Genomic DNA, 27165 nt, shown 5'->3' with positions numbered 1-27165 from the left:
TAATCGTGATGTGATTCAGAACCCAGTGCAATATGGTTTGAATATTTCATATGTATATTTTAAAAGCATAATTCACATTATTTTCACAATATGTAAAGAAAGTTTGACTTCTAAATACAATTTGTTGTTCTTGTTCAGTCGCTCAGTCATGTCCAACTCTTCACAACCCCAAGGACTGAAGCATGCCAGGCATCCCTGTCCTTCACTATCTCCCATGTATTTGGTGGGATATATCTGATCCCACATATTTGATGGCATATAAATGTAATTTACATCCTATCAAAGAGAGGTGTGAAACACAAGACTCTTGGAAGTGCAATGGCTTAAAGGATCAATTTTAGTGGAGGTTTGATGTGGGTTAATTTTTAAATCTAAGCTGATCTTTACATGGTAAATACCAGGCTCTTAAGCAAGGCTGACCTTTCAAAACCAGTCTAAGTTCCACATCTTGGGAAATCACCCCGTCATGGCATTCACATCAGGTGGAGGCAACGGAAAGTCATGGGGACAGTGCACTGCAGAGATTGCTAAGAGGGTTAGAGCAAGGGCCACATCTCACAAGCCACACACAGACTGCACTGACTTTCTTTTTCATTAGTGAGCTGTATGCTTTCCCCTAAAGCAGCAGAAAGTTGGTGCAAAGTAGGAATCACTATTCCTAAATCATGTAAAAACTTCATGGAATAAAAATAGATGGTTAAACATGCAGTTCCAAGACGAGATAAGGGGAATATTACCTAAAAAGAGTGATGAATATTACTAATGAGAATAACATCAAACTTTATGGTTATTCAAAATCTTCTAAATGTAATTATTACTTATTTCAGGAAAAAATACTTACTTGTTGTTTTGGCTCCAATCACAACCAAATACTGCAGCTGGATGTCTGTATTTGTGTAGTATTTTACCATCAATTGTTCGAATTATACTGAAATTAAGTATAATATGTTAATAGAAAATTACAACATTCTAAATATGTTATTCAAAGGAAGAAAGCCAAAACTATGTAATTTAAACGAAAGTGTTTTAGCGTAGAGACCTTGTCTGCAAAGCACAGGGAACATTTAAAAGTACCATGTAAATGATATTATCATTATAAGTATATTTACATTACATAGTATTAATTATGGCAATCCACTGAACCCTATTTAAAGGAGATACTTTCTTATTTAGAAAATATTTTATTTATTTAGGAAATACATAGTATAATACACATATTTTAAAACACAAGCATTAGATTTTCAGCTTCAAAATTTAACAGTTGAAAATTTATGTTTAACACAACGCATTTACAGTGTTGGTTGTATGTATTATTACACCAAGTCTAAGACATGTAAGTCATTATAATATTTTCATGGCACATTTTTAAGGGATACAATTAGAAATCTGGAGGAGCCCTTCTCCCCAAATACATTCCATACACTTTTAATGTAAAAATAAATGAAGCTTAAGACCCTACTGTTGGAGCAGGAAATGGCAACCTATCCAGTATTCTTGCCTAGAAAATTCCACGGGCAGAGGAGCCTGGTGGGCCATAGTCCATGGAGTCGCAAAGAGTCGGACATGACTGAGCACACAATATCCTTCTATATTATTACCATAACACAAGGGCTATTAATTCCATTAGGAACACAAAGCTGTGTGTAAATTAATGTACTGCAAAGCTTTAAAAGTCTTTGGAAAAGACCCTTTAAAAATATCCCTATGTCAAAGTGAACATGTTAGTCGTTCAGTCTTGTCTGACTTTTTGTGAACCTGTGGACTATAGCCCACCAGGCTCTACTGTCCATGGAATTCTCCAGGCAATACTGGACTGGGCAGTCATTCCCTTTTCCAGGGGATCTTTCTAGGCCCACCAAAACTTTTGAGGCTACTAGGGAGTGGTGGTAACCTACACTTACAAATATTTAGTGAGACTGTGGTATTTATCAAGTAAGTTAATGTCCTGAAAATACACGGTAAAGCTAACTGCTGCTAAGTCGCTTCAGTCGTGTCTGACTTTGTGCAACACCATAGATGGCAGCCCACCAGGCTCCCCCGTCCCTGGGATTCTCCAGGCAAGAACACTGGAGTGGGTTGCCACTTCCTTCTCCAATGCATGGAAGTGAAAAGTGAAAGTGAAGTCGCTCAGTCATGTCCGACTCTGTGCGACCCCATGGACTGCAGCCTACCAGGCTCCTCCGTCCATGGGATTTTCCAGGCAAGAGTACTGGAGTGGGGTGCCATTGCCTTCTCCGGTAAAGCTAACTACATTCAGTTCAGTTCAGTCCCTCAGTCGTGTCTGACTCTAACTACATATCCCCTAATAAAAAAACCCTTAGGTACATCTTTCGTACTTTAGTATGTATCAATTAGCAAATAGTCATTTTCAAGGGAAAAACTCCTAATACTGTTGTTTCTGAAAATTTTAGCTTCCTGATACAGATGTTTGGTTTCCACAACTTCTGTATTTTCCAATGAAGTTACAAAGTGAGAATGAGAAGACTGGGCGGGGTACAGCGAAATCCAAGAGGAGATAAACCGCTATTTCTCACCAACAATAAATTCCTATACCGCGTGTCAAAGACGACGATACCTATGCTATATGGTAGTGCCACTGGATTAAAAACTTTTTTAAACTCAAGGGCAATTCTTCCCTTACATATATTTCTTGGAAAACTACTTTTCCCTGGGACTCACATATTTCTGAAACACAGGGTCAGAGAAGTTAGTTAGAAAATAGGCATTTCCTACAGCATGACCTTATTCCTCCTTGAAAAGCCTTTTTATCCTTTTTAAAAGAATAACATCTACTGTGAACAAGTTTCTAGAGCGCTTGATATCTCTTGAGTCACTTGGGAAATGAAATACCCCTTCCTCAAAACGTGATGAGAATTAGACTCTGAAAGTACGTGAAGTTGCTTTGAGGCAAGTCACAGTATTTTAGTTATAATTTGAGTAGTATTTACATTTAGAAAGCAATTGGTGGTTCATTTTTAAACATCACTGCATTGTTATTTATTACTGATATTATCACAGCAGTGCATGTGCCTATATATGGAGCTGCTAAGTCGCTTCAGTCGTGTCTGACTCTTTGAGACCCCATGGACTGTAGCCTGCCAGGCTCCTCTGTCCATGGGATTTTCCAGGCAAGAATACTGGAGTGGGCTGCCATTTCCTCCTCCAGGGAAGCTTCCTAACTCAGGGATCGAACCCGGATCTCATCTGCTGCACTGGCAGGCAGGTTCTTTACCACTAGTGCCAGCTGTGAAGCCACCGTAAGTAATATTTATGACAGCTGGCAGAGCTGTACAAACAGAGTCTTATCAAATATTTTAATACAGGTGCTAACAGCAGACACTTATATTATCAAATGCATCTTTATAAACAGTGTGATTTCATACACAGTACTTACCAGTAACCATCACCACTGCAGGTTGCTATTCTTTTGGAATCTTTATGACTCCAGGCAATGCAGAATATCCCATTTTTTCCATGCTTCAAAAAATGCAAAATACCTATCAATAAGAAATAATTCACCCCTTTTTTCTCTTATTTATTTACTTCTTCTAATATTAATTTTCTATTAGGAACTTGCTCTAGATGATGCTACAGAGACATTATTGTGAACAGAAAGCTGAATACACACTTAAAGAATGCGTAAAGCCATCACACTTAAGAAACAAAACGATTGTTTTAAGACATAAACTGGGCAGCTCTATTTCCTTTTTGGGGACACTGATAAAGGCCCAAAGTCTGTGTCAGTCATCTGTAGAATCAAACTCAGTTTTATACCTTTTCTGGGAAAGCCCACCTTTCCCATAATGATGAAGATACTTACAGTTTTCAAACCCAATGGTATTAAAACTACAGTAAAAGAGATACTGCAAGCAACTGTTATTATTGATTGTTCTTCTAAATTTTATTTTTATAAAACAAAGAAGGTTTAAGGTTGTTATTATTATAACAAATCTCTACATTTATCTGTATTCTTGGACTGGAGAAGGGTAAAGGAATATAATTAGAGCTGGTATGATTAGAAGTTTTAAAAACATCAAGGATACAATGCATACACAGGAACGTCACTCGTCAACTAGGTAATGGTCAATTCTTTTCCAAGTTTCCCAAGAATTCATTGGTGTCTTGTGACCTAAGTACCTTCTCATTAGCACTAGGCAGCCCCAACCTGACCCCACAGCCAGCCCCAAGCATCCAGGACGTCTCTTACATCATTCATGGCTTTCCCAGCGCCCAGAAGCACAGTCAGAACCAGTGTCAAAATTGCTTAAATTTAGGATAATAAATGTGGGAAAAATCAATACTGCTGGCTTCAATTAACTGTTACATGGGCCTCACAAAATAAAAAGCAGGACATTACTGACCCCTAAGTGCAGTGAGTTCATGAGGATGAACTCAGCTAATGGAGAACCCTGACTCCTTCAACTGAATGATTATAAAGACCACCTCCATTCCTGTGTCCGTCCTTATAAAGATGGACCCCCCCAAAAAAAAGGTTAAAATAGTAAACTGAAGACCACCTTAGTAAAACAGCTTTAAAGCTCCAGAGAAAAAGTCACTTTAGTCTCCCCTTAACACCAGCCACAATTTAAGTACAGTAATCACTGTAACCACTTGAATGAAATTTCAAGAGATCGAGGGACAATCCTAGACCCTGTTCATATCTTCTTCCCTTCACAGCTAATGAACTGTCAATGAGATTATATATATTTTGCAAATATTAACAGAACTCAGGAAAAAAATGGAAGGACAATTCAACTCCAAGCAGAAGAAGTACAATCTGTGACACTGCCAAGAGGAGAGAGGGAGTTTTACAATGTGTTATGGAAAAATGGAATTTGAGACTCAGAAGAACTAAAACATCCAACTTTACCATCTTATAGGTGATTCTACTCTAATCAGGATCAAGACAATAAAATGATTCTATGTCAAAATCTAATCAGTGACAAAATTGGGACTGTGATTTGGGACACATTCTGAGCTTAGTCTTTTTCTAACTTTTGAGTATTTGCCTAGACAATTTTGTGGAAGATGACTTAAAATTCCTTTGAACCTCTAATGCAACTTTAGGTGAATAATTGTACCTTAGAATTAGCTACATTTTTCAGAATTCATTTTAGCATATGTATGTCCTCTTGGATTTTCTTCTAATAATGCCACCTGCTGATTAACTATTAAATTTAGAGAGAAAAGCATTGAAAATACATGAGGCCATATAAGACATTATATTATTAAGCTAGCAATAAATACATCCTACCTCATTAAATCGTTGTATCATTTTGCCCTTTTTAATATCCCAAATAAAAGCACCGTTTCGGGAAGTTGCTCCAGCAATACAATTTAAATCACCTTAGGAAACAATTTATTAGACATTATATGAAATGTTTGCCACAAATGCAACTATTTTTAAAAATGTAATTTTTGAAAAAGACTTGGGTTTGCAAAGTGCTTCAAGTTTTTTTTAATAATGAAAATTATTAATTGCATGCAAATATAAACAGAAAGTATAGTGCATAAATATATCATACAATTTCAACAATTATCAAAGTATGGTCAATCTTATTTTCATCTATAGCTCCCTACTGGATTTTTTGGAGCAAAGCTCTAACATTGTGTTCTTTCATCAATAAACACTTGAGGATGGATGTCTAATAGAGGACATACAGGATCTCTTTTATTAACGTGATCAAACTAGTATAATCAAAAAGACTATCAATAATCAATAATCAAAAAGACTATCAATAATTCCTCAGTATTGTTACATATTCAGTCAGCATTTACATTTTTCTGACCATCTAACAATTTTAGTAATCTATTAATGGTTAGGAAAGTAAATATTTCTGTAAGCAAGACACATGAAAAAATTCATTTTCTCCATCAAAACCATAATGCTCTTTATTTTTAAGAAACAAAAAATCTATGAAAATCAAACTACTGCCAAGTTAGTAGATGATTCTGAATTTGTTACAAGGCAATCAAAGAAGAGGTTTTCTCCATTAGAAGAAAGAAACAGCTTATTACCCTGCTACCTAGGACAAAAAATATACAGGAATTATTTTGTGACAAATGACTGTAAGTACTTTACAAAATAGTCCTCACCAGTTTTTCTAGGATTTTCATTCTGCTACCCTGTTGGGGCTCTAAAATTACTGGGGAAAAGTTTTCACATTTATTTGCACCTCTAATATTTTTCCTGTGATTCTACTCTAAAAATAGGGTAAAGAAAATAGAAGTCTGAAGACATCAAATCCTTTAAAAACCCAATATATATATGTTTTTTTTCAGGGCTAAAAATTCATGCGCATGAGGAGATAAGCTAAAAAATAAGCTATATACCGGCTATAAGTCAGTTTTTTAATTCATATATTAGTATTAGGACAAATAAGTAAAACATTCTACATACTTTTTAAAGTAAAAAACTCAGTTTAGTTTTTAAAGTTATTCATTACAGGAAAATTTAATGTTTTGGGAGAAAATGCCAGCAGTTTCATAGGGCATCTCTTTTCTTTTTTATGTACAGGAAAGTATAAAGGTTCTACCATACTGAGTCCAAGTAAAGACCCTAGTATCCCATAAAATCCTTCAATATTACAAAAGTAGAGTTTATACAGAATCACATGCTCATAATCAAACAGATAATCATTCTTATTCACAAAACAGATGTACCAGGGAAAGACAGGTAGCATAATTTTTAGAAAAAAAATACTTTATTTTTATATGTTTGAGTCACATGAAAATATTAAGGAAAACTTCCATCATGTAAAATACATTACACCTTTATAGGGCTTCCTTGGTGGCTCAGATAGTAAAGAATCTGCCCGCAATGTGGGAGTCCTGGGTTCGATCCCTGGGTCCAGAAGATCCCCCAGAGAAGGGAATGGCAACTCACTGCAGCATTCTTGCCTGGAGAATTCCAGGGACTGAGGAGCCTGGTGGGCTACAGCTCATGGGGTCACAAAGAGTAGGACGTGACTGAGCAACTAACACTTTACAGGCAGATCTATACAAATGCAGCTAAAATGAGATGGGTCAGTATCTTCCTGATTTACTGTGGCTTTTCTATGTGACTACACCATACAGAAGGGCCCAGAAATCAAAATGCCTGCTCAGGGAGTTTATTCTAAATTCCCCCCAAACTGTACCAACACATATGTTGATAGTAATTTGCCTCCACAATCATTTGGAGCAAGAGGGCACTGAAGGACAGAAGATAATGCAGATGAATATAAAAGTTAGGAGAGTCATTCAATTGTACTCCTGATTTTAATAAAAAATGTTCTTACCTGGAGCCCATGAAAGGGAATAAATAACCCCTTCGTTCCCCGGGGATGTGTACACCGCAGTCAACGTGTTTATATCCCAGACTTTTATGGTGCCGTCAAATGAAGCTGTTGCTAAAAGATTGGGATTGTCAGGCTTGAATTTGCAGTCAAAAATAGTTTCCACATGACCCTAGGAATGCAGCGTAAAAAAGCACAGAAGAAAACCAGGCAAAATGTGAGTTCTCAGCAGGATTGTATTCTATTTTACAACAGAGGCTTCATGATCATTACAACAGAAGTTTGTAGACTCATAGAATTATTATGACTCAATAATAGAAATAAACCTTAGAAAACGCTTAATCCAACCTTGCTCAATTCATGAATGAGAACAAGAAAGCTTGGAGTAACTGGCAGAGATGGACTTTCTCCTTCATCCTGAAAGAACATTCTATTCCTCATTTTGCTTCCAAAATATAGAGCAACTACATGATTTCCAATACTATACATAGGGGTAACATGGCCTACACAATAATGGGCACACTGCCAAATGCAGAATATTTCCAATAAGCTAAGAAGACAGTACTTTTTAAAGAAATTTAATGTTTACAATATTTACAATTAAATACTTTTAATAGTTACAGACATCTTTATAAAAAGTTTCAGTCAACCAAAATAAATTCCTAATGTATGGTTCTCTACAAAAATAATCTTAGGACAATATTAACACATAAGTAAAAGTAAACATCGCTTTATACACAAAATAAGCACTGCATTATAAAAGAGAGAAAAACCATAGACATACCAAGTCCCTAAGAAAATCCCACTTCTTGGCTCCCATATCATAAAGTCCAACGCCACCATCCAAGAAACAGCACACGGCGTGACCAGGAGGAAGAGAGAAGGCCTGATTCTGCGTCAGAGTTGGGGGTGGGACTGCTTCACTCGTGGAGGATGTGTAATGATGTTTGGTTGGGGACTGGTTTGAAACTAGAGAAGAAAGTAATAAACCCTTATGCCAGAGGCTTTCCACATGCTGGAATGAAGTCAAAGGACTTAATTTATATAGATGCTCCTTCGTTTTCTCTAGAATTTGTATCCGTAAACTCTTAATGAGCAATGATCAGATTTTCTGCCACAGGTGTACTTTTGCAGAACTGCCCCCCCACACACACATATACAAAATGGGATATTATTTTGAAAAGAGGTACATAGAGTACAGGTGAAACAAGATGAATAAAAATTAGTGTGAAGAATCACAGTATGTGCTGAATCTTTAATTTCTTACTGCCCATAAATGAAAACACAGCATGATTATTTTGGAATCAACGTTCTTTCAAAATGCTGATATAAAAGCTTACTTCTTCCTCTACACATACAAACACACATGAAGTTTTTTCTTTTAAAACTAATAACCCTCTTCCATAAAATTTCAATCCAATGAAAATAACTATTTTTGAGATTTATTACTCACTTTAATTAAGCTTGTGGCTCAGCTGGTAAAGAATCCACCTGCAATGTAGGAGACCTGGGTTCGATCTCTGGGTGGGGAAGATCCCCTGGAGAAGGGAAAGGCTATCCACTCCAGTATTCTGGCCCAGAGAATTCCATGGACTAAATAGTCCATGGGCTCGCAAAGAGTTGGACACAACTGAGCAACTTTCACTTTCACTTAATTTACCACGCAAATTAACAATCACAATTGTCTGACATACATTTGCATCTTAATTTCTTCTTTGTCAATGTTTACTTTTTATACACTTTCATTTCCCCAACTTTGTATAAAAGTCTCCTTGCTTAGTTATTTTCTGTATATTCTTTTTTTTTTTTTTTTGCAGCTTAAACAGTACAAATCTATTATCTTACAATTCTGCAGGTCAGATCTGATACAGGTATCACTGGGTTATCACATATTTTGTGTTCTTTCAAAAAAAACTTTCCCTTAGAATGTGAATATGCTCTTGCAAATATAATTTAAAATAATGATACCACTATAAATTATTAGATCAATCTATATTAAGTACACATTGGAATACAGATAAATATTTCCCAGGATATTTGATTCAGAGCAATTTTATTTAATCCTACCACTCTTTCTATTTATTTTCACCAGTACCATCATTTCATTTTTCCCATGTAGACAATTTAATATTATTTTAATATCCTCATTCAGTAACATTTAAAAATATAATTTTGCTCTAAATATCTTCAATTTAGCAATATTAGATATTATATGGCTTTGATGGTAACTTTAGCACACATATTATCAAGGGCAGTTTTTAAAAATCTGCCTTTCAGTAGCATCCAGTATTTGTTATGTTTATATCATTATATGATTTTATTTGATAGCAGCAAATATGATATTTTTAAATATTAAATTTTAACATTTTTACTTACATTTTTTCCTTGGAGGAGAATTCAGTACATGTAAGCAATGAAATCCTGTTTTCTTTAATTTAAAATTATCAACAGGTGTTGTTCTAGAAACATTCCAAATGCGTAAAACACCCACTTGGGAATCTAGTCAGATCAAAAGAAAAGCATTCTATTAGCACATTTTACTTGAAACATAAAATGCTGAGATATAAAAGTAATAACAAAATTTCAACTTGTCAGATTTTTAACACCACTTACTGACATTCTTCTCACAATGTTATATAATACAAAGAAGCAGCTGAAATGATGCTCATCCCTTAAATTTTTGACAGGTTTTTGCTATTTTTTTTTTCTGTTTCAAATCCCCTTCTAAGCTAAGAGGCTGCTTGCTTTTGCAGCTTTTCCCAGAAAAGACAGTTATGATGATTTTATCCCCAAAAGCACCCAGTGACAAGGTGCTCTAGGAAAGCCAGTAACAGAAAACTTTCTACCCCCACCATTAACAAACCTTCCTTTCTTGAAACATTTGTAAACTGCTTCCTTGCTCACCTGCAGCCAAACAAGGACTAGATGATATGCCTGAAGAGTACCTAGAACACCCCCTGCTTCCAAAATTCCCACCTTATTAAGTTACTCCAGAAACAAGACTGACAGTTTCTCAACTGATTGCAAAATTACCATATGACCCAACAATTGCTCTCCTGCATACACACCCAACTGAATTACAGACATGTCTACATAAAGCCTGCACACACATGTTCACAGCAGCATTATTCATAACAGCACAAAAGTGGAAACAAGCTGAGTGTCTATTAACTGATTAACGGATTAACAAAATTTGGCATATCCATACAATGGAACATTATCCATCTATATAAAGGAATGAGTACTCATTCACACTACATCATGGATGAATCCTGAAAACTTAACGTTAAATCAGAGAAGCCAGACATAAAAGGCCACACATTGAATGATTCAATTTCTGTGAATCCAGAATATTCACTTTCTGTGAATTCAGAATATGCAAATCACAGAGACAGAAAGAAGATCAGTGGTTAATGTACAGACATGTGTAGTGACTAGGGAGTGTGTTGGGGGGTCATGGAGACTGACTGTTGATGGGTTCAGAGTCTATCAGGGGATGAGGAAAGATTCTGGAGGTAAATGGTGGTTACAGTTGTAACATAGAAACCTCTGAACTGTACGCTTTAACTTGGTGATTTTTATGATATGTAAATTTCATCTCAATAATAAGGACAGTAATAATAATACATAAAAACAAAATTCCCATGTTTATCATTAATTATATCGTGTGTAATTAAGTCAATTAACGTATATAAATAAGAATCTACTTCCATGTGTAGTTTAAGTGCTTAAAGAATAAAGGCTTCTTTAAAGCTGCTGAAAGGATAAAGACTCTTTTGTCTTTTATGTTAGACTTAGCAAATATGGGAAGTGTTTATACAGCAGCTGAAAGTACTTGGTTTCTCTGAATCTATGTGAATGGTAAGTCATTTAATTCCTAATGACTATTTTAAATTCCTCATCTTCCCATCCTCCATCACTTCTTAGCTTTGCTGACGGTCTTATAATTAGGAAAACATGGCCCAAAACTATCAGTGAGGCTAAGAGACCTCTCATTCATATAACTTGTTTTTCTAGCCAGTACCTTTATTGTCATCCAGCCATGGCTGAAATTGAACTGCTGTTCCCTTTTGTATACACACAAACCCAGCCATGCACACACGTGTGTACATGCATGACATATTCTGATTTTGCCAGAAACCTGGAAAACTGGGCCTTCTTTTCATTTTTATTTGTCATTATGTTAATGATACACAATAGAAATAAAAGTAAACTTGGTATTTACTGTAATAAATGATAATATTTGAGATATTAATGTCTTATACAAAATCAGTCAATAAAATAGTGCAATTTCCCTGAGTCAATTAAAGAATATGCACATATTTAAAACTCTGGGGAACAAGGTAAAGTTACCTCCAGTTATAAACATCCCAGAAGCACTGGGAACCCAGGCCAGACACTGCACAGAAGCTGCTGCGCTGGGAAAACTAAAAGTCGTTATGCAACAAAGTGACTCGGAATCCACTAGGCGAATTCCATGATGCAGATTAGCCACGAGCAGATAGTCAGTAGAGAGTGGGTCCCACTCCAGGGCCGACACGGGGTCCTCTTCATCTGTCCCTTCAAGAGAGTCAGGTCTCAGCACGTGCTTCTGACTTTTATTACCTATTCAAATGTAAGGAACACGGTTTTCAACAAAATTTCCAAAATAAGACTAACAACTGAGACCATTTGAACTTCCTCTTTGCAGACCACTGATTCCAAGAGTCCTGGGAATACAAGTGTGGCATTTTTATGTGGAAGTCATAACTGACATGCGAATGAAGGAGAATTAAGAGTTTGTCCAAAGGATGACAGGGAAGCTGCAGTCAATGGGGTCACAAAGAGTCAGACACGACTTAGCGACTGAACTGCTAAGGATGCAGCTGGACAGAACTGCTTTGCTTAGGCAATCCCCAGTATCCTGGATGTCTTTCTATTTGCTACTGAGAAGTTGTTAGGGGAAAAAAAGTGGAAAAATAACCCATATGATCTTGTCAACAATTACAATTTCATTAAATTACAATAGCATAGGGGTAGGGAGGTGCTCGGAGAAGGCAATGGCACCCCACTCCAGTACTCTTGCCTGGAAAATCCCATGGACGGAGGAGCCTGGTGGGCTGCAGTCCATGGGGTCATGAAGAGTCGGACATGACTGAGCATCTTCACTTTCACTTTCATGCATTGGAGAAGGAAATGGCAACCCCCTCCAGTGTTCTTGCCTGGAGAATCCCAGGGATGGTGGAGCCTGGTGGGCTGCCGTCTATGGGGTCGCACAGAGTCGGACACAACTGAAGTGACTTAGCAGCTTAGCAGCAGCAGGGAGGTGCTCACCAACAGGAAGAATATTATGTTCTGATTAAAAGCACAGGCTTTGGAGCGTTGCCTGGGTCCAAATCCTAGTTCCAAGATACTGAATCTCTGTGTGCTCACTTTTTTATTTTATGGTATAGAACACGACACCTTTTTTTTTTTTAAGAATAAATTAGTTAATTGCCTTGAAGTGGGTGTATGATAAACGCATCCCAATATTTACAGTCATCTGTCCTCATTCATATTACCATTTGCCACATCGTAATTCACTTCTGGCTACCAGAACAAACAGGCAGCGAGAAAAATAGGGAGACGAAACAAATGAAATTAAGTGAAGAAAAGGATCAGCAAACAATCCTCTTATTTCTTCCAAATTATATACACACTGGTGATAATGAAAAAAAGGCTTCTGCTGACATACCACACAGAAACTGCAATTAAATGTTCCTCTTGTTTGCAACAGAAAGGCAGTGAAACAGCTAAGTTTAGAGATTACAACCTTAACAGAAGTACCAATTATTCCTAAGTATCATAAACTTTAAAAGAAGTACTTACTCAAAAAATAAGACAATTCAAAGATACCATAGCTCTTCCTGCAACGACATCATTACCTGCTGTCTTCCAACATAACAGATTATAAAAGCAACATTACATAAGCACTACGCCAACATTTCCAAAAGGAAACAATGAAAATTTGATTAGTGCATATCCCTGGAATAATACCAAAGTCAATTTAATTAAAACATTTCTACTATGAAGTTTGAAAACAGATTTTCTAATGATCTGCTTTTGTCTAAGGATATAACCTGAAATAGCTAAAGCAGTAGTTTTCCACCTCTTTTGGCCCTGCTTCCGCTGCTGCTAAGTCACTTCAGTCATGTCCGACTGTGTGTGACCCCATAGACGGCAGCCCACCAGGCTCCCCCATCCCTGGGATTCTCCAGGCAAGAACAGTGGAGTGGGTTGCCATTTCCTTCTCCAATGCATGAAAATGAGAAGTTAAGGTGAAGTTGCTCAGTAGTGTCCGATTCTTCGAGACCCCAGGGACCGCAGCCCACCAGGCTCCTCCAGCCATGGGATTTTCCAGACAAGAGTACTGGAGTGGGGTGCCATTGCCTTCTCCCTCTTTTGGCCCTAGAATCCCCTATTAATATTAGAATTTTTACATGAAGTCCAATACGGAATAAAGTGGTGTTTTTCAGACTGAAAGGGAACAGAAGGCTTGAAGCCTCAGCTGGACCACCTACCAAAATGTCCCACCCCACCCCTGCCCAACACACACAAAGAAATCCACAGACACACTAAGCAGGGTTTAAAAATCACTGCTTCCAAATGATGGATGAACTGCACTATTGTGGGCAGTCCTCCACGAATATTTATTTCTTCCAAGAGAGACAAAGACAGGACAGCAGAGAGCTTGAGATCACAGTCTGCTCTGAGAGCCTCGAGGACCAAACAACCATCTGTGGTGACAGGAAGTCGCTCAGAAGGGAAGGGGGACCACCCCTCAGGACAAGACCTAATGGTGCTGGTATCAATGCCAATGCTCTCTGAGTTTCAAACTCACAGTTTAGAATGCAGTGGCAGAACTGAAAAGCAGTGCTTCCTTCATTACCCGTTAGCTCTTGCATATGTAAGGAAAACACACCACAGGGCTATACTAATGTTTTGTGCACATTAATTGCTAAAGATCCTATAGAATAGTGAAGTCAAGGAATCTGTATTGGGTTGTTACAGGTTGAATTGTGTCCCTAAGAGATGGTGAAATGTACTAAAATGTCTTACAAATAAAATTTACTTCTAATGGTTATTTGGAATCGGCACAGTACTGGATAATATTTGCACAATTATTGTGCTGTGTGTGTGTGTGTGCTCAGTCGTGTCCAACTTTTTGCAACTCCGTGGACCACAGCCCACCAGGCAACTCTGTCCATATGATTCCCCAGGCAAGAATACTGGAGCAGGTCGCCATTTCCTTCTCCAGGGGATCTTCACGACCCAGGGACAAAATCTCCATCTCCTGCATTTGCAGACGGATTCTTAACCACTGAGCCACCTGGGGAGCCCAAGCACAACTATTATTTAAAAATTAAAATACTATTAACTTTCTATGCCATGTAAATATGAAAATTACGTATGTAATTTGAAATTATGTATGTTATATGAAACATACGTAAATACGTTAATTACGTATGTTAATATGAAAATATGAAATGTAAATATGAAATTACGTAAATGTAAATATGAAATTATGTATGTTAATATGAAAATATGAAATGTTAATATGAAAATATGAAATGTAAATATGTAAATATGAAATTACGTATGTTAATAAGAAAAATAAAATTTAAGACATCTGACTGAAAAAAACATTCTTACCTGGCTGAAAAATTGATAGACTTCCATCAACATGACCAAAGGCAACCTTCCCCTTTTTCTGTGTATGCCATCTGAACATGCAGATATCAGACAGGAAGCTGTGGGCGTCTCTGTGCACAGTCACCCCACTGTCTGGTCCTGAGATGGTCCAGATGAACAGCGGGCCTCTGTGGGAAGCAAATGCCACAGCATCACCAGCATTCCAGCACCAGCTAAGAGAGGCAGGCGTCCCTGGAATAAATTAAATACAGATACACAATCGAGAGATGTGGCATAAGACCATGCCATTCAGTATTATCTGCATCCTACGCTTCCAAGACAACCAAAATACAAGGTTATGTTCATTATTTTAAAAAATTACCTCTTATTTGGGACTTTAATTTATACAGTAACCCGAAAGACTACAGGGAACATGCGGAGAGAACGTCTATGATGAAAAAGTATACCTAGTTTCTGGTTTAAAACTACTCATGTGATCATATGCTTCACATACTCAAAGAGACTTACAGAGTTCTTTCTTTCTTTCAGGAAACCATATATTGGGTTGCCCCAAAAGTTCATTTGGATTTTTCTAACTGGAACAAACTTTTTGGGCAACCCAATATTAAAACAATGAATTCTTACTGTAAGCAATGAAAACTTACAAGGAGTATTTTTGTGCATAAGACCTACTTTAGGTGTTCTAGGTGTACAAGTTTAGTATGGGATACAATTCCTGCTTTAAAGGCTATTAAATATAAATTGGGGTTAAGTATTATTCTCTCAGTTGCGTCCAACTCTTTGCGACCCCACTGACTGTAGCCCACCAGGCTCCTCTGTCTGTGAGATTTTCCAAACAAGAATACTGGAGTATTCTGGCCATTTCCTCCTCCAGGGGATCTTCCCAACCCAGGGGCCAAATCCGGGTCTCTTGCATTGCAGGCATAAGGATTAAATGTACGAAAAGTTAAATGTGCTTCTATACGCATTTAATAACAAAGTTACTGCTACAAACTATGATCTTATCAGGAGTTTAGATTTAAATTTTAGTTTTGCTTTAAATTAAACAAGTCACGTTACCTAAGCCTGGTTTTCATCTGTAAAATGGATCTGACTAATATGAGCTGACCACCTGTTTCACATAAACGTATACAAAGTTAATTATTAAACTCTTATAATTGTCTCACTGAGAAAATTGCCTCTAATTATTGTCTTTATATTTATTTTTGAATTTTTAATGTTATATTTAAACATAAATTATCTGGTACAGATTATGTTTTTAATTAATCAGTGTACTAAGTCTGATTGGAGAAGGCAGTGGCACCCCACTCCAGTACTCTTGCCTGGAAAATCCCACGGATGGAGAGCCTGGTAGGGGGCAGTCCATGGGGTCGCTAAGAGTCAGACACAACTGAGCGACTTCACTTTCACTTCTCACTTTCATGCACTGGAGAAGGAAATGGCAACCCACTCCAGTGTTCTTGCCTGGAGAATCCCAGGGATGGGGGAGCCTGGTGGGCTGCCATCTATGGGGTCGCAAAGAGTTGGACACGACTGAAGTGACTTAGCATAGCAAATCTGATTATTTCATGAAATTGTGTTTTGGTTTGTACGCATCCACACACAGAACCATGAATCATGACATAAAATGTGTTTCTTACACAGACTTTCATTAGAGAGCTTGGAAAACACTACTTTAAAACCTGAGCTTACTGAAGTACAATACTTTGCTTATTGAAATAAAAATATTTCATTCAATGAAGTAAACCCCAGTTAAGAGAGATACCTTTCGTACTGTCAAGTTTAGCAATGACTTTTTGTTCTGCAACATTCCAAATGATCACTAAATTATCGGCACTGCCACTCGCAAACAGGTCAGGGTTATGTGGACACCAGGAGAGCGCTGTGATTGTTTTCTTATGTTCAGACATGATTGCGTGGAGTTTGAATTCATTATAATGGTGGTCCAACTAGAAAAAATATAAATAAAACATATCAGTGCTTCTTTTTAGGTAATACACTTTCCATTAATAATCACATCATTTTTTAAAAGCTACACATACGAAAATGAGTATATTTAATAACAAGATATGAACACAATTCAAGCTTGGTCCACTTTCAAGTGAATTCAAATGTATTCAACGGAACAAAATCATTTTTTTAAAAAAATAAAAGAAGACTGACATTAAACATATCAATTTTAAAATGAGTAAAAACAAATGTATATTTAAATATGCATAATTAAGAGATTTATTATATTTTCTGAAGCCCTATCTACTTATGAAGGAAAAATACCTTGGTCTTGAAATAATTTTTCTGCAGTTTTTAAATTGTATTTTAGTAAAAAAATGTACGTTAAGTAAGCCAACTGCTCATTACTGCATTATTAAGATATGCGAGGTTTGCAGAGCAGTGGTATCATTTGGACCTGTTTTATGTTATTGCTTCTTGGAAAGGGCATTATGTTGTTTTTATATGCAAGTGGACAAAATGAATAGCCTAATTTTCCTATTTCCTTTGTAATTGTGCCATTAATTAGTAGATCAATTCATCTATCATTTTTAACATGTTTATGACATACTGTTATATACTGTATTTGTCATTTTGTTGAACCTGGTTTTTTCCTTGAACACATAACGAACCTTTCACAGTATTATATGATACTTTTTCAAATCATTATTATATTATCTATTAATGCCACCAATCTTTCTTTAACCATATATTTGCAGTAAAACCTTAAGAGCTAACACAGTCTCCTATGCCCAACGCCATGAGCCTGTTTAAAGGTATAAATGCATTTTCTGTACGTGTAGGGATGAACAGGTTTATAACTTTTAAAGTAGTTAGTCATTTAGGTTACCAATGGTAGATAATGCAGATGTAAAGTATCTAATAGAAAAAACTGCTGTAAAAGCCATTCAGCGGAAGAGTCTACAAATACAAGCGCATGAAGAAGTCATTTCGCATATCAGTGACCCTCTCTGACTTTACAAATAACCCACATGGGGTCTTAAGCGCAATGCAGAAAACTGAACTCAGGAATTTCAAATCGAGTGTTAATTAAATATTTTTATTAACTAAACTGCAGACTTTAATAGCATTTCATTAACTTTTCAAACTTAATTAAATATTAATCTTATCCGAAAAAATGAAAAATTGAAAAGAGTCAGCATTCTTTTACCTGATAAACATAGATGGCCAGGGTGGCACAGTAGGCAAACCTGTCTCCACTGGCAGCGCACACATCTCTGTTCCACGGCTGACACCCAGCAGCCAGCAGTCCCACCTGCCTTACCTGGGACATGTTCACCTTGAAAAACAAATTCAGAGGAATGCTGGTCATCTCCATTATTCAATAAATCACCTCTTCACTGTTTTACATCTGCGTTCCTAAATCCTTATCTCTATGTCCTGAAAAAAATTTCCACTAGCACTATTAATCTCAGCTTTCAAAGAATGGGAGCTGAAATCTCCAAATAGCAATAGACATCAAGGCAGGTCATTTCTATTAGAGAGGTGAGATTATAAAATAAATGATGACTGACATTTGATCAAGGGCTGGGAATCCCACCAGCAGTGACGGGGACAGAGTGAAGCGTAAAGTGCTCATTCCTATCCAAAGGCTCTAGTACCACTGACCTCCCAAAGAGACAGAAATATCCAGAATTTCATGTAAATGTACCAGTTTTTAAATACTGGCAATTCATTCAAGGCAGCAAGTTCAAATGTAAAACACTGTGAGCCAACCCAGTATTGGGAATATTGTGACCTCTGTCTCAGAACTTCAGTTTCACATTGCCTCTGGCATCCTTACAAACACTATCTGAGGTACATAGGACAGGAATACAAGCTGGGTTACCAGTGGTCTTCACTGTGAAGAGGGGATGAAGGAAACTGGAAATCACAGAATATACATCATTCATATGGCAGGGCAGAGGATTTTAGAGTAAACAAGCCTAGACTCAGTTATGTTAACTCTCATTTATTTAAAAAGCTACTTTCTTCTTTATATCTCTTCTATTTCATAGTTTGACTTTTCAAGTGAAACTTTTTCACTTTTCAAGATCTCTTTTTTCTACTCCAATTTTTCTCTCTTCACCCCATTAAATTCCCTTATCTGAGTGGAACCAGTGAAGTAAATAATCTGCAGTGAAAATCAGCACGATAAAAAATCTGTGCTTTTGAGTGCTTACAAGTATAAGAAACTGCTACAAATATCTGGTTTCTTCCTCCCCTAATGACACCAAGCATTCTTGATAAATAATAAAAAAAATACACACTTTCCCTTTCACAATGTTACAGCAATATTACTTTTCACTGAAAATATACATTATTTAAACTACATGTGAATTAAATAGGCTTTTATAGTTTATCCTTGGGATGTAAGGTTTGTGTGTAAACAAATTTTGAGTTTATATTTGGGAAAGAAACTTGAGACTGTCCACACCATTTTGCATTCCCAACAGACAAAAATGAGTGTTCCTGCTACTTGACCTTCTCACCAAAGCTGTTGTCGTCAGTGGTTTAGATGGGCCAGTCCAACAGGCATGTAGCAGCATTTTATTGTTGCTTTAATCTGCTATTCCCTAATAACCTGTGATGCTGGACATCTTTCCATAAGCTTCCATGTCATCTGTCATCTTCAGTGAGGTGTCTTTTCAAGTCTCTTGCCCTTTTATTTTCTGCTGTAATTCTTTCTTATATTCTGCTTACTTTGGATTCAATTTGCTCTTCCTTTTCTAGTCTTCTAAGGCAGAAGCTTAGATGATTGATTTTGGAGCTTCCTTTTTTTCTAATACATGCATTCAATGCAATAAATTTCCCTCCACACACTCCTTTTCCTGCCTCCCATAAATTCTGTTAAGTTGTATTTTCAGTTTCACTTAGTTCAAAATGATTTTTAATTTCTCTTGAGAGTTCTTCTTTGATTCTTATGTTATTTAGAAAAGTGTTGTGTAATCTCTAAGTACTTGGGGATTTTCCAGTTCTCTGTTACTGATATCTAGTTTAGTTCCATTGTCTCAGAGCAGACACTATTATTTCTATACTTTTACATTTGTTAAGGTGTGATTTTGGTCCAGAATATGGTCTATTCTGTCAATCTCCCATGTAAGCTTGACAAGAATGTGTAATTTGCTATTGATAGATGAAGTAGCTGATAGACATCAAATTACATCCAGTTGCTTGAAGTGTTGTTGAGTTCAACTATGTCTCTACTAATTTTGTGTCTACTAGATCTGTTCTATTCTGACAGAGCAGTATTAAAGTCTCCAACTATAATAGCTGGGCACAGATGAATATCCCTGCCGTATCTGACTTTGGTGCTGATCCTTATTTAATCTCTTTCAACACTGCTTTTGTTTTTTTGCTTTTTAGCGTGCCACGTAATTTTCTGTTGACAGGAGAACATGATGTCACTATTTAAAAGAACTGTGGTCAGTAGTAGGTCTTTAGTGTTGTGATGTTAAGATGACTCTGTAATCCCATGACTGTAACTAGTTCTCTGTCTTCCAATAAGCCCATGCCCGTGGACTGGGAATTTCACCAGTACTCTTGGAGATTTTCCTCCCCGAGTGGGACAGGATGGTTAGCAGGGGCTGGCTACTTCCCTTCTCCCGGACAGGTTGGGTGCAGATATCATCTCTGCAGATCAGGCTCTAGTAAAACAGGACAGCCTTGTTAAGAAGAAGGATGTTCTGACATACTTCAAAACAATTCCTTTTCCTCTCCCCTTGCCAGAAGCATGCAGGGTTCTTTCTCTGATATTTACTGTGAAAACCTAGTAAAGGTCCTGGAGGCAAAACTTAGAAAAGCCTGGAGGCCTCCTTAATTACTGGGTCCCCCAGGAGTTTTTAACTCTGGGACTTGACACACGAGCCTCCAGCAAGTCACTAATTATCGATGAGGTTCTCCACTCCAACTCTGGTTCCCACGGAGGTTTCTGCAGGTGGGTTTCTGCTCTGACGCACTGTGATTCTGCCCATATGCCTATCTCTCCAATTTGGGGGCAGCAGTTGGCCTGGTGACTTCAAATCTCTTAGGAATCTAAGAAGGAGTTGTTGATTTTTCAGTTTTCATTGTTTTGTTTTGTTTTAGGCCACAGTGAGGACTTCTGAGCTCCTCACATGCCAAACTAGAAATGATTAAGTCCTTCCGCTAACTCTTTATTAAAAAAAAAAAAAATCACTTCTAAACCCATGCTAATATATTTTTACTGTATCATGTATCTTGATTTACTTCTTTTTAGTTCCTAAATTCAGGTAATATAAACATTTCAATATTTTCATACAATTTGGTCTGCTATGGTATGTTCCTGGGCAGCTTTTACAAGTCTTATTATAGTCCAACAACTTAAATCCTTTAGAATTCAGAGTTGAAGAACTTTTCCAAACCAGCCATTAAAATAATAAACAGGAAAAAACAAAATGGCAGCTTCTTTAAAAAATTAGGGTTTTTGAATGAGATATTAAAAATCATGCATCATTAAAGATATGAATACTATCACATCTACAAATCTAAATTATGTATTTAAACTGCTAGTATTTGAAACTTTTTTGTTATTTTTCAAAAGTATCATTTTATATATATATACATATATCTCACTTTTATTAAGTGATATCTACAATTGCTGAAGAGACAAAGTGTCCAGAAGCTTTTGGTATTATGGTCAGCATGAAAGGTTACACAGTTAGTTATTCTGCATCACTGAAAATAGAAAACATTCAACTGAAGGCCCATGTCAAAATACACATTTATATTTTAAATATAAATCCTACAAAACATGCCACACATATAGGTAATCCAATATATTTCAAATGTATGTGACAGGTAATTTTATATTTCTGATAAATATTATGTACTCTTTTTATCTGTACTTAGGAACATGTTGCATTTTTATGTGAACCACCTAAGTATTTCCATGTCCATCCTAAACATGTACTGTTTCAGAAGACACTGTCTTTTTGGCCCAGAAACAAAATATACACTGTAAAGATGAAGTCAGTTCGCCAAATAATGCAGGTTTACAAAGGATTCAGGAAGAAAGCCTGAGCACTGTCACCTCACAAGCAACTGACAATGTCAGCAGTCTGGCAACTGCAGACCTGCAGAAATACTATTTTTATTTTTTCAACCTAAATTCTATTTTTTGTTTCAATCTTGTATGAAACACATGACACATACATTGTAATTACAGTGAAGGGTAAGTGTATAAAATGCCAAAAAAAACAAGTTATAAGAATATACTTGAATTAGATTTGTATAACAATAAAGCTCATCTCTGCACAAGCAAGATTACAATATAACATAACCATGAAATTTAAATCTAGCTAGAGTTACAACACTGCCAAAAATAGTTATAAAACTAAATTAAAATCCAGTTCATATACATGTGCCATTTTTGTAGAAATATATGTTATGCTATAAATATTAATTACATCAAATTTATATAGCAAATCAAATATATTTGCTATCTTATATGGAATTTATTTATACAAAATATATACATTTGACATTAAATATATATTGACATCAAATATATTATATTTTGTCATATATATTTTGATGTATATATAGTCATATATTTCTATATTTGATATCAAACATATATTTATATCAAATATATTTCCTATCAAAATGCTATATTTTATGTCAAATATATAAATATCTTTGATATTTTATATCAAAGTATAAAGGCCAATTTAGTGATCTTAAGATAAAACTCATATTTGTATGTGATTTTTCAAACACATTTCTAAATTATAATTTTTTTCTTAAAAGCCAACTTATCTTTTCCAGTAAACATTAAAAAACAACTATGGAAAAATATGGCATGATGAATGCTGATTATATAGGGTATATATGCACATACATAAATCTGAAAAATTATACAGTGGAATTTTAGAAGAAATTAAATAATCATGTTTCAATTTTCATTATTTATAATAAGATGTTTCATTGTCATCTAAGTCTGTATAAGAACAGATTAAAACTTGTCCCAAAGCTCAAACTCATGAAAAGGATATGGCAATTTTAGGGTTGAACTACATCTACGTATGAGACCAGGTTATTCTTTTAATATGTCTCAGAACAATAAATTCACTAATAAAGGCCAACAGTGTATTAAAGGACAGACTGGAGTTATGGTGGACAGAAAGATTTCGAATCTTCAGAAAATCTCCATGAGCTGTCTTAAAATCACTATAAAGGAACACATAATTTTAGTAAAACAAAAATGTTTGTTTTAAATCAGCCACTCCCCTCGACCCCCACAATTAGACTATCATCCCCTTTCTTTTCCACAGAGGAATATACAGTCTACACCTGAAAAAGAGTCTTCTGTCTGAACATCCAACATGCACTGTTATTACATTTAAAATACACAACACAAAAAAAGATGCTAGAGTCACAGTCTGTGTACACGTCTCTGTGTGTGCGTGTCTGGATGGGTGGGTATGTGCGTGTGTCCAGTGCAACTTCAAATACTGCTATTAAACTCATACGCTAAACATTTCTATCATTTATGGGTAAGGCTGGAATTCAGGATAGTAAGCTACCCACTGATTCTCAGCCTGCCTTATGAAGAATTCTTTAGAATCCACAACACGAGGATTATTCTCCAGAGTTAGATATTTATTGGCTCCAGAGATGTTTGCCAGCTTGTTTCACAGCTGAAAAAGAAATCTGCAACAAAAAAACCCAAGAGGCTTAAACTGCTGAGGATTTATAATTAAAAAGATAAACTAAAAGACGTAAAGTACTGAGAAAATATCTTTGATTGATGTGATTAGGATAGCACCCTGAAGAAGTAAGGAGAAAGGAACGTTCAGTACTGCGTATCTTTAGTAATACATGTCCTCAAACCACTGGAGAAGTAAATGGCAACCCACTCCAGTATTCTTGCCTGGAGAATTCCATGCACAGAGGAGCCTGGCAGGCTGCAGTCCATAAGGTCGCAAAAGAGTCGGACATGAATGAGTGCTAACACTGCTCACAAACCACGGTGGGGAAAAGCTGGTAAAACTACATGAGGATATTCTGTCTCTTGTTCCACTCATGAATGAAAAGTAAAATCCACAAATTGCCTTCATTTAAACAATCAAAGAATCTTTCATTTAAAAGGCAAACATAATCAAAGAGAAATCCTATGCTATTCTAAACTAAATCCATGTTGATAAGGTATCTAATAAAATGGCAGTTTTCTGCCGTTGCAATAATAGACCAGAATAGCTATGCTATGCAAAAGTTGCCATAGTAACAATGCAAATCCTTTTGAAACATAATTAATTGCCTAAAAATTTATCAAATGGAACATGGCACTCTTCTTCAGAACATTTTTTTCATTTTCTTTTACAATATTATTATAATACATGGTATTAGCACATTTCTATCATGAAATGTTTTTCCTTAAGTAAACAGACTTTCTTGAAATTATTTCTGTTTTCATCCATTAATCTCATTAGAAAGAATTTTATTTTATCTTAAAAGCCTAAAGACAATCTGCAAACATTAAGAATTCATCTGAAAACAGGATAGAAAAAAACACTTTTCTTCAATATATAATGATGACTATCCTTATGTATTATGTTCTTACCTCTACTGTTCAATCTATCAAATAAGTATCTTATTTATCCTCAGAATACTGCACTGCAGAAATGTCCACAATATAAATGACATAGAAATACAGCTGCATGTGAAGTAAAGCAAAAAAAAAAAAAAAATCACAGAAAAAATTATAAATACAACATAAATGTATCTTACTCTTTGCAGTCCTTCATACCAATCATCTTGCTCAAACCAATGTGAAATGTAAGTCATCCAAGCCATAGAATGTTTCTACTTTAATCAAGGCAATTGGAAACCAGCATCAGAACAGTCAGCACCTAAAGTAATAACAATGCGTTTCAACCAAACGGGTTTACCAAACTCTGTCTCATGAAATGTTGCTCAGCATAAGAAGCTAGAAGTACAAACACATTTCAGCTGCAACAGCTTTAATAATTTAGAAATAACAGTATCTGTAAAAACAATGCTAAACCAGAACATGCAAACCTACAGTCAAATGAGAAATAAATAATAATTATGTCGTATAGTACTAGCGAATGCTATGTCAAATATTTTAGTTAAGCTTTCAGTTTTCAGTCTAAAAAACATCTTGGATTTAACTTTTGCAAGAAATAGGTAAACTATCTCTAAAAGTAATCAAGTTAAAAAGTAAGGAATCCAGAAGAAAACATAAAACAACAAGAAACAGAAAATGTGTTCCATTCTTAACATCAGGAGTTGGATATAAAACTAGATTAAAGCCCTCAGGTGAAAAGCGGTACGATGACAAGGCCGATCCTGTACTTCCACCTGCTGGCACCGTTGAGAGGAAAGCCAGTCAGCTGACTGCCAATCACCTAAGTGCATCAAAAAGTTAAGCACATCACCTAACAGAGTGCAAAGCAAACAAGGGAATGCCAAAGAGTGAGGAGCCCAGCCACTGGAGAAACCAGACAGTCTAACGGCTTCACCTGTGACAAGGTGTGGGCAAGGGAGGTGAAGCCACCAAAGCGGATAGGAAGGAATCGGGTAACATTGTGATGTTCAAGTCTTCAAGGCTGACGTCAACTAGAAAATCAATTTAGAAAAACCGGAGGTCCCTGACGTTCCAGCTGAGCTGCCCTCGCCTGGAAGATCGCCTCAGGCCTCAATGGGGTGCTCAGGAGAAAGAGGAGGGCAAGTCAGACACAGTCCCAAGCGGGCAGGGCACATAGGAAGCGCTGGGCCGCAGGGAGCTGACAGGCATGGGACTCAGCCTACGTCTCTGAAGCCTCCTCTCAAACGAAGCACAACCCTTCAGCTAGGAATCCTTCAGAGAAGAGACACGTGCCCTTACCCCCAGGGACGATGAGGAGGGAGTAAACGCAAACTTCACGTGCCTCTGGGGAGGGACAGACGCCCCCTCCCCAAACCCCAGAACAGGGAGAAGGAAGAAGCAAAAGCTGCCAGCCCTGCCCCGCCTGAGGCGGGGAGCGGGAAACTGCCACAGGCTCCCATCCCAAACCAAGACAAACCCAGACTCCTCATCGGAGAGGAGCAAAAGCCTTCTCTTACTCAGCACCCACCGCAGGTGCCAAGCGGAGTCTGGCTGCCTCGGAGGAGGGATGAAGTCAGGGAGACACACAGTCCTCTCTTAAAAACCAGATTCCCCCCAGTCATGGAGATTAAAAATCATGGGATAATCACACACAGGGGTGCTACACAGTAATTAAAAAGAACTACACACAATGAAATGAATGAAGCACATAATGTAACTGGCCTGAAAGTCACACATAAATATCACAGGATTCTGTTTATAAAAGTTTAAAAACAAACAAAGCGAATCTACGCTGTTAGAAGTTATGGAGAGTTTTCTTCAGGGAAAAGGAAGTCATGACGGATAGAAGCCACGAGGGGGAATACCCAGGATGCTCATGGTGTTTCTTTTATGCTCATTATGCTAATGTACAAATTTGCGGCTACACAACAGTCAAGTGCACATTTCTGCTGTCAGGTATATAATCTAAATAAAGAGAAATTATACACTAAAAATCCACAGCAGTGCTTTCTAGGACTAACAAAACTAAGAGGGGAAAATAAACTGAAATGAATTTGTCCACAAGTAGATAGGTATTGTATAACTAGGCTATATTTTCTACCATCACTCGGACATTTTCATTTATCTTTTTATTTCCCCCTGGAGTTTTCTGCCCCATTATGGGCCCCAGTCATTATATTTCATAATGTGTTAAGTCTCTCTCAGAGACATGCACTAATATTTCTTTAACTCACAAGAAGCAATATCAGGGACAAGCAGGTGAGGAAGGCTGTGACAGGAATAATCTCAAAACAGGAAATATGTGAAGACCAGAGTCTACTAAACAAGGGGCGGGGGAATGAGATGGGCTAGATTAACGACGTGGATTTGGGTCCACAGGAAAATCAACAGAGTCTGATGACCTGGCCATGATTGATTCACAGTGGATGCCTGTTAATGCCATGCCCATTATAAATCCTCTCAGTCCTTAATTCCCACTATTCCACAGGAGTGTTCCCTGAGCAATCTCTCCCAGCCGGCTCCTAAATGCTAAGAGATCTATAGAGACACAGCTCCAATCCCAGCATTTCATGTGTCGACCAGACCTTCCAAGATATTAAATAGCTACACCCTAAGAAGCTGTGAAAAGAAGAGAAGCGAAAAGCAAAGGAGAAAAGG

At 36.8% G+C, this 27165-nt stretch overlaps 1 protein-coding gene across 5 annotated transcripts in view; it reads right to left on the bottom strand.

Moving 5' to 3' along the window:
* Positions 1-27165, bottom strand: part of WDR17 (WD repeat domain 17) — a 69566-nt gene that overhangs the window by 29375 nt on the left and 13026 nt on the right. For 3 of the 5 annotated variants that reach the window (XM_061404101.1, XM_061404103.1, XM_061404106.1), the window contains exons 2-12: positions 24687-24808; positions 18109-18237; positions 16714-16897; positions 14949-15179; positions 11631-11882; positions 9654-9776; positions 8062-8246; positions 7281-7449; positions 5255-5346; positions 3395-3477; positions 842-928 (exon numbers count right to left, since the gene is read on the bottom strand). In XM_061404101.1, coding sequence (XP_061260085.1) covers positions 842-928; positions 3395-3477; positions 5255-5346; positions 7281-7449; positions 8062-8246; positions 9654-9776; positions 11631-11882; positions 14949-15179; positions 16714-16897; positions 18109-18237; positions 24687-24752 — 1601 coding nt within the window. In that variant the 5' untranslated portion in view covers positions 24753-24808. Of the gene's footprint in view, positions 1-841; positions 929-3394; positions 3498-5254; positions 5347-7280; positions 7450-8061; positions 8247-9653; positions 9777-11630; positions 11883-14948; positions 15180-16713; positions 16898-18108; positions 18238-24686; positions 24809-27165 lie in introns of all 5 variants that reach the window. The other 2 variants (XM_061404105.1, XM_061404104.1) reach the window with 2 other exon arrangements.

This window comes from Bos javanicus, chromosome 27 (genome assembly GCF_032452875.1).
Source record: "Bos javanicus breed banteng chromosome 27, ARS-OSU_banteng_1.0, whole genome shotgun sequence".
Classification (NCBI taxonomy): domain Eukaryota; kingdom Metazoa; phylum Chordata; class Mammalia; order Artiodactyla; family Bovidae; genus Bos; species Bos javanicus.
This window is presented reverse-complemented; position numbering and strand designations above follow the sequence as displayed.